This window comes from Sinocyclocheilus anshuiensis, unplaced genomic scaffold (assembly GCF_001515605.1).
Source record: "Sinocyclocheilus anshuiensis isolate Anshui unplaced genomic scaffold, SAMN03320099.WGS_v1.1 scaffold78, whole genome shotgun sequence".
In the NCBI taxonomy this organism is placed as follows: Eukaryota; Metazoa; Chordata; class Actinopteri; order Cypriniformes; family Cyprinidae; genus Sinocyclocheilus; species Sinocyclocheilus anshuiensis.
Genome location: NW_015544250.1, coordinates 3,084,141 through 3,095,967, shown reverse-complemented (window position 1 = coordinate 3,095,967; position 11,827 = coordinate 3,084,141). Strand labels below are relative to the sequence as shown.

General features: G+C 33.0%; 1 protein-coding gene across 1 annotated transcript in view; it reads right to left on the bottom strand.

The window, feature by feature from the left end:
* LOC107697863 (copine-9) overlaps positions 1-11,827 on the bottom strand; it is a 61,787-nt gene that overhangs the window by 10,786 nt on the left and 39,174 nt on the right. The window contains 8 exon segments of the mRNA XM_074187047.1: positions 2,822-3,003; positions 3,170-3,216; positions 5,061-5,122; positions 5,225-5,278; positions 5,823-5,898; positions 6,092-6,133; positions 7,389-7,493; positions 9,183-9,286. Of these exon segments, the coding sequence (XP_074043148.1) occupies positions 2,822-3,003; positions 3,170-3,216; positions 5,061-5,122; positions 5,225-5,278; positions 5,823-5,898; positions 6,092-6,133; positions 7,389-7,493; positions 9,183-9,286 (672 nt within the window).

Here is an 11,827-nt window from a genome sequence, read left to right as displayed (position 1 = left end):
TTTAGTCTTTGCAACTTTACAGATCTTCTTTATGCACCAAGAGCTTGTAACACTCCAAAGAGAAAGGAAAATTTGAAATCGCATCATATGACCCCTTTAAACAAATTTTAAGTCAAATATTTAGATGTCAAACATATTTATTCTGTTTTATGTCTCTGGTTTTATAAAAAAAAAATACCACAGAAAAAAAACAACTAGACTAATATAAATTTCAAACATTAAATTGTTAAAGACACGTAAACAAATTAATTAGCAATCGCATAAATAAATAAAACTGAACAAATGTCAGGTACAGAAATTGAAATCAAAAGTTTAAAAACACTGTATAGTTTTCTTTTCATAAATAAAATATTGATTAATCCTCATTAAATTTACGAAAGATATTCAGTCAGTTAATGATTTTCTTTTGTTCTTTGATTAACATTAACGATAGGCAGCACGTTTATTAGACGACTGTCTCTTTAACACCGAACACACAGATCTAAAAATAATACTGTTACACATGCGTTTTCTTTCTCATCTGTTTACGTTCACTTAAGACAAAAAAAACGGCTGTGTTTATGATGATACACTGACGTATTTCATGCATACTGGTCGATAAATGTGAAAGTAGTCAGTTCTGGCCCGGAACAACTTTTGTGGAAATGCACGGAACAGTTCGAGAATGGACACAGGTCGGGAAACTGCATCGGGACCACTGTTCTCTGTGCTCGTGCTTCAAATGTGTGCGCTGCACGCAAACAGTGTGCAAGTTCTTTCCCTTCCTGCACTTAAATAGTTTAAAATCACATTAAAATGCGAACGCGGGAATCATTAAGCGGATTCGAAATGCACGTGTCTTATCGAATACCTGACTATTGGAAATTTGGAACCGGTTCTAAAATGGAACCAGTTCCCGATACCCAACCCTAGTAAATAATGACAGACTTTGCATTTTTGCAAATTCTTTTAACCACCCAACATTACTGTTGTGCGATTCCGGTTCCGATTCTGCTTATCGATTCCGATTCTTATCGATTCCTAATTCTGATTCCAATAAGATAAAAAAAATTCATTAAACAAATTTTAAGTCAAATATTTAGATGTCAAACATATTTATTCTGTTTTATGTCTATGGTTTTATAAAAAAAATACCACAGAAAAAAAACAACTAGACTAATATAAATTTCAAACATTAAATTGTTAAAGACACGTAAACAAATTAATTAGCAATAGCATAAATAAATAAAACTGAACAAATGTCAGGTACAGAAATTGAAATCAAAAGTTTAAAAACACTGTATAGTTTTCTTTTCATAAATAAAATTTTGTTTAATCCTCATTAAATTTACAAAAGATATTCAGTCAGTTTTCTTTTGTTCTTTGATTAACATTAATGATAGGCAGCACGTTTATTAGATGGCTGTATCTTTAACACCGAACACACACAGATCTAAAAATTACACATGCGTTTTCTTTCTCATCTGTTTAAGTTCACTTAAAACAAAAAAAAAACGGCTGTGTTTATGATGATATACCGACGTACTTCGTGCATACTGGTCGATAAATGTGAAAGAGAAGTCAGTTCTGGCCCAGAACAACCTTTGTAGAAATGCACGGAACAGTTCGAGAATGGACATAGGTAAGGAACCTGCATCGGGACCACTGTTCTCTGTGCTCGTGCTTCAGATGTGTGCGCTGCACGCAAACAGTGTGCAAGTTCTTTCCCTTCCTGCACTTAAATAGTTTAAAATCACATTAAAATGCGAACGCGGGAATCATTAAGCGGATTCGAAATGCACGTGTCTTATCGAATACCTGACTATTGGAAATTTGGAACCGGTTCTAAAATGGAACCAGTTCCCGATACCCAACCCTAGTAAATAATGACAGACTTTGCATTTTTGCAAATTCTTTTAACCACCCAACATTACTGTTGTGTTTGTGTGTGTGTGTGTGTGTGTGTGTGTTTTGAACCCTATAAACCCTATTGTATGATATTTGATACACAAATTTCTTTTAAATTATCAACATGACCAAAATTGTGCTAAAAATCTGTTGTACAGGTTACATTCTCTCTGTCGTCTGATTGATAGTTTAGTGTTTTTTAGCAAGTAATTTAAGTATCATTCTTAAAACGTCCAATGATTTTTATAAAGTAAACGTAAGAATAATTTTTATATCGTTAGTAATATTTCAAGATGTACACTTACTGGACTAAAGCAACTTAAGTTTACTTGTTTATTCATTAATCATTTTTCTTAAATAATGTTAAAATGTATCAAATATGATAAATCAGGCTTTTGAGGAACATTTATTTTTACATCTATCAGTCATAATTGCATAATTTGCACTTATTTTACCCTCCAAAATAAAAACCACAGATTTGGATCATAAAACAAAGCATTTAAATATCATCTTATAAGACATATTATTGGAAAATATAGATTGACAATTTATATGCATTTACATGTAATTAGCCTGTTATACTGTTAGAATGCACTCATTAATTTACATTGCAAGTTATCAGAATTTGATCTTTCTGGCTATATAAATTCAGCAATTGCACCAAATTGCATATTTTTGCACAGTTTGGGCCTCTAAATAAAATTGATGTGTTCCTTTTTTCTCCGATATCATGAGCAATAAAAGCCTGATATATCATTTTCAATAACATTATACTCAACAAAAAGCACACATGCAAACTTTCTTTTTTAAGTTTTTTATATTTAGTTTAAAGGTTCAAAAAACTTCCATTTCAAAAAATTAGATTTTTCTAACTATTATTTCATATGTCAGGCTTTACAGGGTTAAGGATGGCTCTTTTCAAGCTGTTACTCACCAGGGGAAAAGCATGAGAGATCTTGCCATCAGGAGGGAGTTTAGCTCCAAAGCCGTAGGCAGGGAAGAGTTTGTCACTGTCATAATCCTGGACGATTTCCCCCACGGCTTTAAGGGCCATGGCATACGCATTCAGCTGGTATGGGTTCATGTAGTGGAGCGATGTCGGCTGTGATGGGTTTCCTGCGTTCAGATATCAATCAATTCAACTTTAGACAGAAGTGCAAAGACATCATGGTCACTTACATCAGTGCCGAGCTCTAAATCTAAAACAGACATGAGACAGTCGCATGCCACACAAACACAATTGCTTGTGTTGTTGTATTTCAGTGAATTAAGATGGTCTTACCATTAGAGGCGGTGAAGTCTATGGCTACAGTGAAGTTCAGCTGTGTTCTGTTTTCAACATTGAAAATAGTTTTTTTTTAAGAAGTTAAGATTTTTATTCAACAAGGCTCATTAAATTGATCAAAAGTGAAAGTTAAGACATTTATTATGTTACAAAAGAAATTACAAAAAATTGGACAATTTCTATTTTATAAAAAAGCGGTTCTTTTGAACATTCTATTCATCAAAAAATCTTGGGAAAAAAAAAGATCATGGTTTCCACAAAAATATTAAGCAGCACAACTGTTTTTAACATTAATAATAATAAGAAAAGGCTTATGTGAAACTGAAGACTGGAGTAATGGCTGCTGAAAATTCAGCTTTGCCCGCACAGGAATAAATTCAATTTTAAAATATATTAATACAGAAAATGTTAAAACTGATCAAATTACAGCAGCCTTCAGAAGCATAAGGAACTTTTTCAAAAACACGGGAACAAAAAATCTTACAGACTCCAAACTTCTAATTGCTTCTTATTGATTTATTTTTTGATTGATTGCCCATTACAAATATTATTATTAGCATTTAAGCAAAAACCTAATTGATCAACTTCAGAAGATCTTAGTATTTATTTTGTCTCCCTTTTGTTTTAGTGACAGCAGTACTTGAGCTGTCATGAACAAAACCTGATCCATATTATTCGTACTTCAAAGATAGCAAGACACCTGACCTTTAGTACAAAGGGGTTTGCATACTCAATGTCACACATTTGATTAGTAGTCCAGAGTCTAAATATTATAGTCCAAATATCTCCTATTCATTTGAATTCATTTGTATCAAAATTTCTTTGTTAAATGTTCAAAATACTAATACTTTAGTTTATTTCCAGGTTTAAATTCAATTGATTTTCAACGTGGAGCTTTTGAATGCCACTGTATATGCAAATTTATAATAGACAAAACAAAAAAAAAACTATAATTAAAGTATAAATGCATATACATAAATGCTATAATTAACTATAAACGCATATTTATATTGCTAATCAAAGTTCACTAGTAAATTATGCTGAAACTTCAAACTTCAGAGCAAATTGTCAAAAATGCTTCTAACCTGGACATGTTAAATCAATCAATCAATAAATAAATTATCTTTTTTTGTGTGTTTAAAATATACAAGCATATGTTTTTTATCAAGTCAATGCATAATTAAAAGTCAAGCTGTAATTAAATGGCAAGCATATGGTATGATATACTGGTTTACTGAATCATTGCCTTGATTTCAGTTGTCTGGAAATGAGTATGTGATGGTTGCTTTAGACTTTTTTAAATTAAATACATTTTTTATTAGGGCTGTAAATTGATTAAATGTGCTTCTTACTCATTCCTTACTGCCTGCTCTCAGTAAGCATGGTTTGGGGAGCCAGGTTTCTTGCTGACTTTCAAAAACATGAAGGCTTGAATGCTTGCATGGCTCCAGTTATGGAATTTATGTGACATTGTGTCGATTTTTTAAAACTATCACATTATATTAATACATCATTTTGACACCCCTAATTTTGATATGATCCATCAAACTATTTGACCATTACTGGGTTTATCCTTGAAGCACATAATAACCATAACTAGGTTGTCATCAAAAAACTTTATTTTTATTCTATTCTATGTGTATTCAGTATTCAACACACGTGCTGGTAATGCCTGAAAAAATGAATGGTAAGTGAACTGCCCTGAAAGCTCAATGACATTAAGATCCACTCTGGTTTATTGGTATTGTCTTGAACACAAGATATTCAGATTGACTAACCATAAATCCACAAATGGTTTCCATGCATGCCTATTCTAGCTGCTCTCTAACCGGTAAATCTGCATCTTTCTCCAGCCTAATATAGCCAATGCCTTTAAAGGGGCACTCACCCTCCTCGAATGAAGTCCACAAATGTGTACTCCGATTCCACTTTGAAGGACAAAAGTGTTACCTAGAGAGAGTGAAAGAGAGAGAGAGAGGAGAGATAATGGAAGTCATTATGAAAATAAATCAGAAGAGGAGAGCGCTTGATAGGTAATCCATTCACACGTACCGTGCCAGAGTTGACGTATTTCTTTTTCCTCCCTTTCTTCTTAGGATTCAGAACCTAAAAGAAACAAAAAGACACCCATCAAGCATGGCTGAAAGGAATATGACATATTACTGAAGTGTCCTCATATGTTTTCTTTTTTCTCTCTTGTGATTCATGAAACATTTTTGGCACTTCATGAATACGGCTCATGTTGTTGTCCCATTACTTTTTTGAAGGCATTAGAAGCACACGTTTTATTTATTAATTTGTTTATTTAAATTAGTTTAAAATGATCATTGCATGAAAAGTAACTCGTTTTTAACACATTAAACGTCTATCACTTTCTCTGTTGTATCTAACAAATCTGTTGAATTTATATTGAAATCACTGTAGTAAAAAACTATTTATAATTAACACATTTTAAGTACTAAAGCACAATATTTAGCTGTGTCCCACATTTTTGTATATTTTTTATAAACTATTACATACAAAAAAACTTTTTTAACATTTGCGAGTCAAATTTTTACCCTGTGAATGGCAAGTGTTTTTAAACACATCAAAATAACTCTAAAAGTGCTTAAGTGTTGAAAATGTATTCATGCAAAACAATGTTTTTTACCTCATAAACATTGAATTGGCTCTGTCCGCGAGACAGCTCTCTGTAGCTGGTTGTAAACTCTCCGATGAAATCATGACTGAAGAAAAATGTAAGTGCTTACTTGAGCGAGGAATATTTAATGAACATTGCACGAGCATGCTGAGAAGAAATTATTTTGGCTAATGAAAATTTGACTTGAGTTATTCTTGTTATGCAGGATAATTTATGTATTCATAAACACAGTATTTACTACCTACAAGGGGGAACACAAGCCATGAAAAACAGCGTACCTTCCATCTCTGTCCCAGTCATAAACATCAACCTTCACTGTTCTGGAGAGATTACAAACAAATCAAACACACAGCAAGTCAATATCTAAAATTAAGTGCAGACAGCCTGAGTTTTCTCAAAAGGTCAGAGTATGACAGCAGCCTGGTGAGTCCACAGAAAGCCGGTCCAAAGTAACACCAGCACCGGCCACTGCCTCACTCCAGCTGACTGCTGGGATTATTCTGACTGCCACAGTGACACAGCTGCCCGTTTCCACAGCTCACGGCACCAGCGGCGTCTCGTTTAAACACCTCGGAGCTCACAAGTCTGAGGGATGCTTTAAAGGTACAACAAAAAATCTATTTCTCTCAAAAATCACAGACTCCTATCAAAAAGTCAAAGATGGTTTAAATGTTGGGGACAAATACAAATGTGCTGGTTCTCGGAATGCACCCAAGAATCTAATGCATTAAATCAATACTGTATCTTTACTCATATCATACATTTACTGTATTAAGGCTGTCAAAATGACACATTTAAGCTATTTTTAGCTATTTTTTTAACATTGTTAATGCATTTATCCAATATGATATTCTGTATCAATATCTTCTGTGTGATTTCAACAAACTGCATTTCTTTTTAAATTACCAATGACATTATAGTAAACTAAACCATTAAAACAATTGTTACTTGAAATAAAATATTATCTAAAATAAAATTTATTTCAGCTAGTTACCAATGCAGCATTTCTCAATTTAATATAGTTTAACTTAATGTATTCAAATGACTAAAACTGAAATAAAAATTCATATAAATATATAGACATATTAAAAAAAAATAAAATACTAAAAATGGCAAAAGCACACAACACAGTTACTAAAACTTTCAAATTAAAATGAAAACATTCAAATATTAATAAAAACTATAATATTACCTCGATGATACTAAAATAACCCTGTTATGGATAACATTACAATTACACATTATTTTGTTTTCATTCCTAAAAAAATAACTGAATGCATTAACAAGGAACACGTTTTGAGATTTATTACAATGAAACATTTAACAGATTGACAGCCCTAATATTAAAAGTAAAAGGAAAGGTATTTAAACCCATTTCAAACCAAAATTTCAAATGAAACAAGTGAATATTTTATAACTGGTATTTTCTCTGGAAAACATGAGTCAATTAATTATTCACAGCAATATGCAGAAATATACATTAAGAAAGCAAACAGGGTCAATAATGGCTTCATGTTAACATTAAGTAGCCATGCAGCAGGATTATACTCTTTGTAAGGTTTTTAAGAGCCTCACCTGTCATAGTCTCCGTTACAGAGAGCTCGAACTGGGATGGTGAAGGGCTGCCACACAGGGTTCAAAGTATTCTTTATCACCTCTGTTTTGTGACAGATAGTGAACCTACAAAAGAGCCAAATCAAAAAGGAAATCTTACTTAAAGGCTTGTTATGACACCCATGCGGTTTTCTTTGAAGGAATATGTTTAAAAACGAATACCAACGAAACAGTGTAACATCTATAAAAGTGGTCATCATCAAGAGCAGCTCATGGTGGGCATGAAGAGCCTCTTGGGTTTCACAACACTACCATAACCCTCTGTTATCAGTCAAGTGAGCTAACACTTATGGATCATTTTGTGTTTTATGGGGTTTTTAATGTTCAGTCTAGAAATATTTAGCTAATACCATGTCCTAACAAAGCACAAAATAATAAAAAAGGGTTCAACCATGTCAACACAAAACAGGACATTTTGTTGGTTGTTTGATTTCTGTTTAACAGTAAGCATAGCTGTATATTCAACCCAAAATATGTTCTGACTGATGGTGATTTTCTTGCTTCAGAAATGATTTAACAATCAGTGAGGACAGAAAAATCTGGCAAAAGGGAAATACACCATAAAAATGCAGTTGTTTGTTCCAAAATTCTGAAAATGCAGTCATCAGTTACTCATTTACAAAGAAATTAATTTACAATGAAAGCCAATGGGGCCTAATGTTGTCTGGACACACCAGTGTACATTAAAGTATCTTCTACTGCCTGTAATGAGCCATTTGTACCTGATCGAACCCAAAAAATGTAATTTGTTTGTGCAATTTAATGTAGTAGTTAGGCTCATCTTATTTTGCTTAAATAAAAAAAAAATATTAATTTAGGTTACCTGACAAAAGTACATGTTGCATCATGCCTGGTTAAGGCATGTTTTTAAAGGAACAGTTCACCAAACACTGAAAATTGGCTGAAAATGTACTCACCCTCAGGCTGTCCAAGATGTAGATTAGTTTGTTTCTTCATCAAAATAGATTTGGAAAAATTAAGCATTACATCACTTGCACACCAATGGATCCTCTGCAGTGAATGGGTGCCGTCAGAATGAGAGTCCAAACAGATGATAAAAACATCACAATAATCCACACCACTCCAGTCCATCAATTAACATCTTGTGAAGTGAAAAAAATGTGTTTGTAAGAAACAAATCCATTATTAATCCATCATTTTTAACTGTAAACCGTTGCTTCTGCCTAAAATATGAGTCCTCTATCTATAATATTGCTTTTTTTCCAGTGAAAAAGTAATCTTGTCTGAATCAGGAGAGAAATATGCACAGATCAAGCAGAGGTTACAAGCAAAAACAGCCTAAAACAGTTCTAAACTAATATGTTGGTGAATTTTGATGCAACTTTTTCACAGTAGATTGCCTTATTATGGATTATGGACTTGAAGTGCCATATTTTGCCCAGAAGTGATAGTTTAATGATGGATTTATTTCTTATAAACATGCAGATTTTCACTTCAAAGGACGTTAATTGATGGACTGGAGTCGTGTGAAATACTTGTGGATTATTGTAATGTTTTTATCAGCTATTTAGACTCTCATTATGACGGCACCCATTCACTGCAGAGGATCCAATGGTGAGCAAGTGATGAAATGCTTAACTTCTCCAAATCTGTTTCAATTAAGAAACAAACTAATCTACATCTTGAATGGCCTGAGGGTGAATTATTGTCAATTTTGGGTGAACTATTCCTTTAAGACGATGTTCATGAATAACAGGAAGCACAATAAATATTCCTTTAGCTGCTCATACTCACGTGCCATCTTCATTGCTGCGGTAAAACACCAGGAAGGGATCAGACTTCCCAAAGAAATCCTTCTTATCCAACTTGTTAGCACAGAGTTGCATGGTTGCAATGTCCTGTTATAAAACTCTTTTGATTACTTTGGGATAGATGGGAATAGAATATTCCTAAAGCTACCAAAAAAACAAACAAGTTGCACAAACAAGCAAACAAAACACATGCACCCCTGACACAGAGTCTTCAATACTGGAACTATTATATCCAACAATGCATTTTAATCGCTGGAGTTCAGGACACAACAACGGCAAAATACTAGGACAAGAAATCAATTCCACAGAGAGGACACACTCGTGTTAGAGGAGAACAGCAATTGGTTCATACATATTAATGTTGAGCGGAGGTCTCCAGTGTTTAGCTATTTATTGGTGCTGTTCTCTTCAGAATACCAGATCTCTGGGGAGACCCTCAAGACCAGGAGGGATGTCACACATGCAACAGATTTAATTGGATCTTGATAGAGAGAAAATGTCTAGGGAGCACTCAAGGAATACGGTCTGGGTGTCACATGGGACAGATAGCTCATCTGCCTTTTAAAACGGCCATCTCTCTTGGGGAGACTGAAGCTGTATTTGAGGTGAACTGTCACGGCTTTCTGGCAAAAACTCCCTGTAGCTACATGCTATTACAAGGACACAGAGGGACGAAATTGAATATATATACATAATTTCTGTCATCTGAAATGATATTTATGTGGTTGTATGGACTGGCCCAAGGCACTAAAACCATCAAATTGTTAGTGGAATGACTGAAAAGAGATGGGACCGTTTAAAACAGTTATTAACATGGATGGGTCAAAATATGTGATGCAAAGCTGCATAATTTCAGCATCATTACTCCAGTCTTCAGTGTCACATGATCCTTCAGAAATGGTGCTCAAGAAATATTTCTTATTATCAATGTTGAAAACAGTTGTGATGCTTAATATTTTTGAGAAACCATAATAAAAAATGTTCAGGATTCTTTGATGAACAAAAAGTTCAAAAGAACAACATTTATTTGAAACAAAACTATTTTGTAACATAATCTCTTTAGTCACTTTTGTTCAATTTAACGCATTGCTGAAAAAATTTATTAAATTATTTCCGAAAAAAAATCTGACCCCAAACCTTTGTAGTGTATATTGTAAATGATAATTCTCATTTCTGTAAAACATTTTTATTGTATTATTTTAAACCAACATATAGTAAATTAAAGGGCTACAAATACATCCATGATGTATGAATACTTTAATATTTCAAATAAAATATATTATTATATCATCCATTTTTATTTATTTTTTCATTATCCTTTTTAATTTTAATTTATTCATTAGCAATAAAGTGAATTGTGGCAGGAAATGTGATAATTATTATAAAAATAATGTTATAATGCAAAACCTTTAAGCAAACAGAATTTTTTTTTAAATCAACACAGTAAATTAAAGTGCAACAAATACTCTTTTTTTGCATAGCAGTAATGTGAATTGGGCCAGGAAATGTGGTTATTATTATAAAAAATAAAAAACATGTTGTAATGCAAAGCAAATCTTAATGGTTCTAGAAGCTTCCTTTCCTTTAAACGAAATGTTTTTTGTTTTTTTTTAGATTTTTATATGGAAATTTGCACTATGATAAAATATCACGTGCTTGACAGTTTTCATGAGATTCACTCGTTCACTCTTTAGCGACTACAGAGAGATCGATGGTGGATTAACTGGGTAAATCTATAAATGTATTCCTTTTTCTGTCTCTCTGTGCCTAATCTTAGCAACAACAAAAGAAAGCAAAAAACAAAAACTTCACCTCTGATATTTAAATACAATGTCTTAGGCATTCGGCTTGATGAAAAACTATAGAGTCAGAGTAAGTGTGTGTTCAATAAAATGTGGGGTAACGTTTTTAAAGACAAGAGTTCAAGTCAACCCCTCATGAAGACTGGCACAGTTTTAAGCACACTCAAAATCAGGACAAATAAGATGACTCCATTTTTGTGTACTTTTTCCAGAGTTGCCCAAGCACTTTTTGCTGCTAAGAGCTTTTTCCGGAACAATTCGATTGCACTAGCGGTAATGGTGGGTCACTTCAGTCGCTGAAAAACCCACATCGAACCTCTGAAAAGAACATGATTCACCTGAAAAGAGGGAAATTGTAGGGAATGAGGGGGAAAAGGTGATGAGGGTTAGCTAGAAAAAAGATTAAAGGCTGAGGGTGAGGACTGAAAGAATGTGAGAGGGAAAAGAGAGAGATTCTGAGTGAAAGAGAGGAAGCAGCAAAAATTAAGTGATGGAACATTATAAATGCAAAGAAAGACACTGAACACACATTGATTTTTGGAAGTTAATAAAAATGAAATGATATATTTCTGAGTGAAAGAGGATATTCAATAAAAAAAAAATGTAGACTGCAGATTAAAAGTTTTAAATAATTACGATTTTTTTAAATATTTTCAAATAAGTCTCTTATGCTCACCAAGGCAGCATTTATTTGATCAAAAATACAGTAAAACAGTAATATTGTTTTAAAATTATTTGTATTTGAATACAATTTAAAATGTAATTTATTGCTGTGATAGTAAAGTGATTGTGGAAACTGATACATTTTTACTGAACATCTTACTAA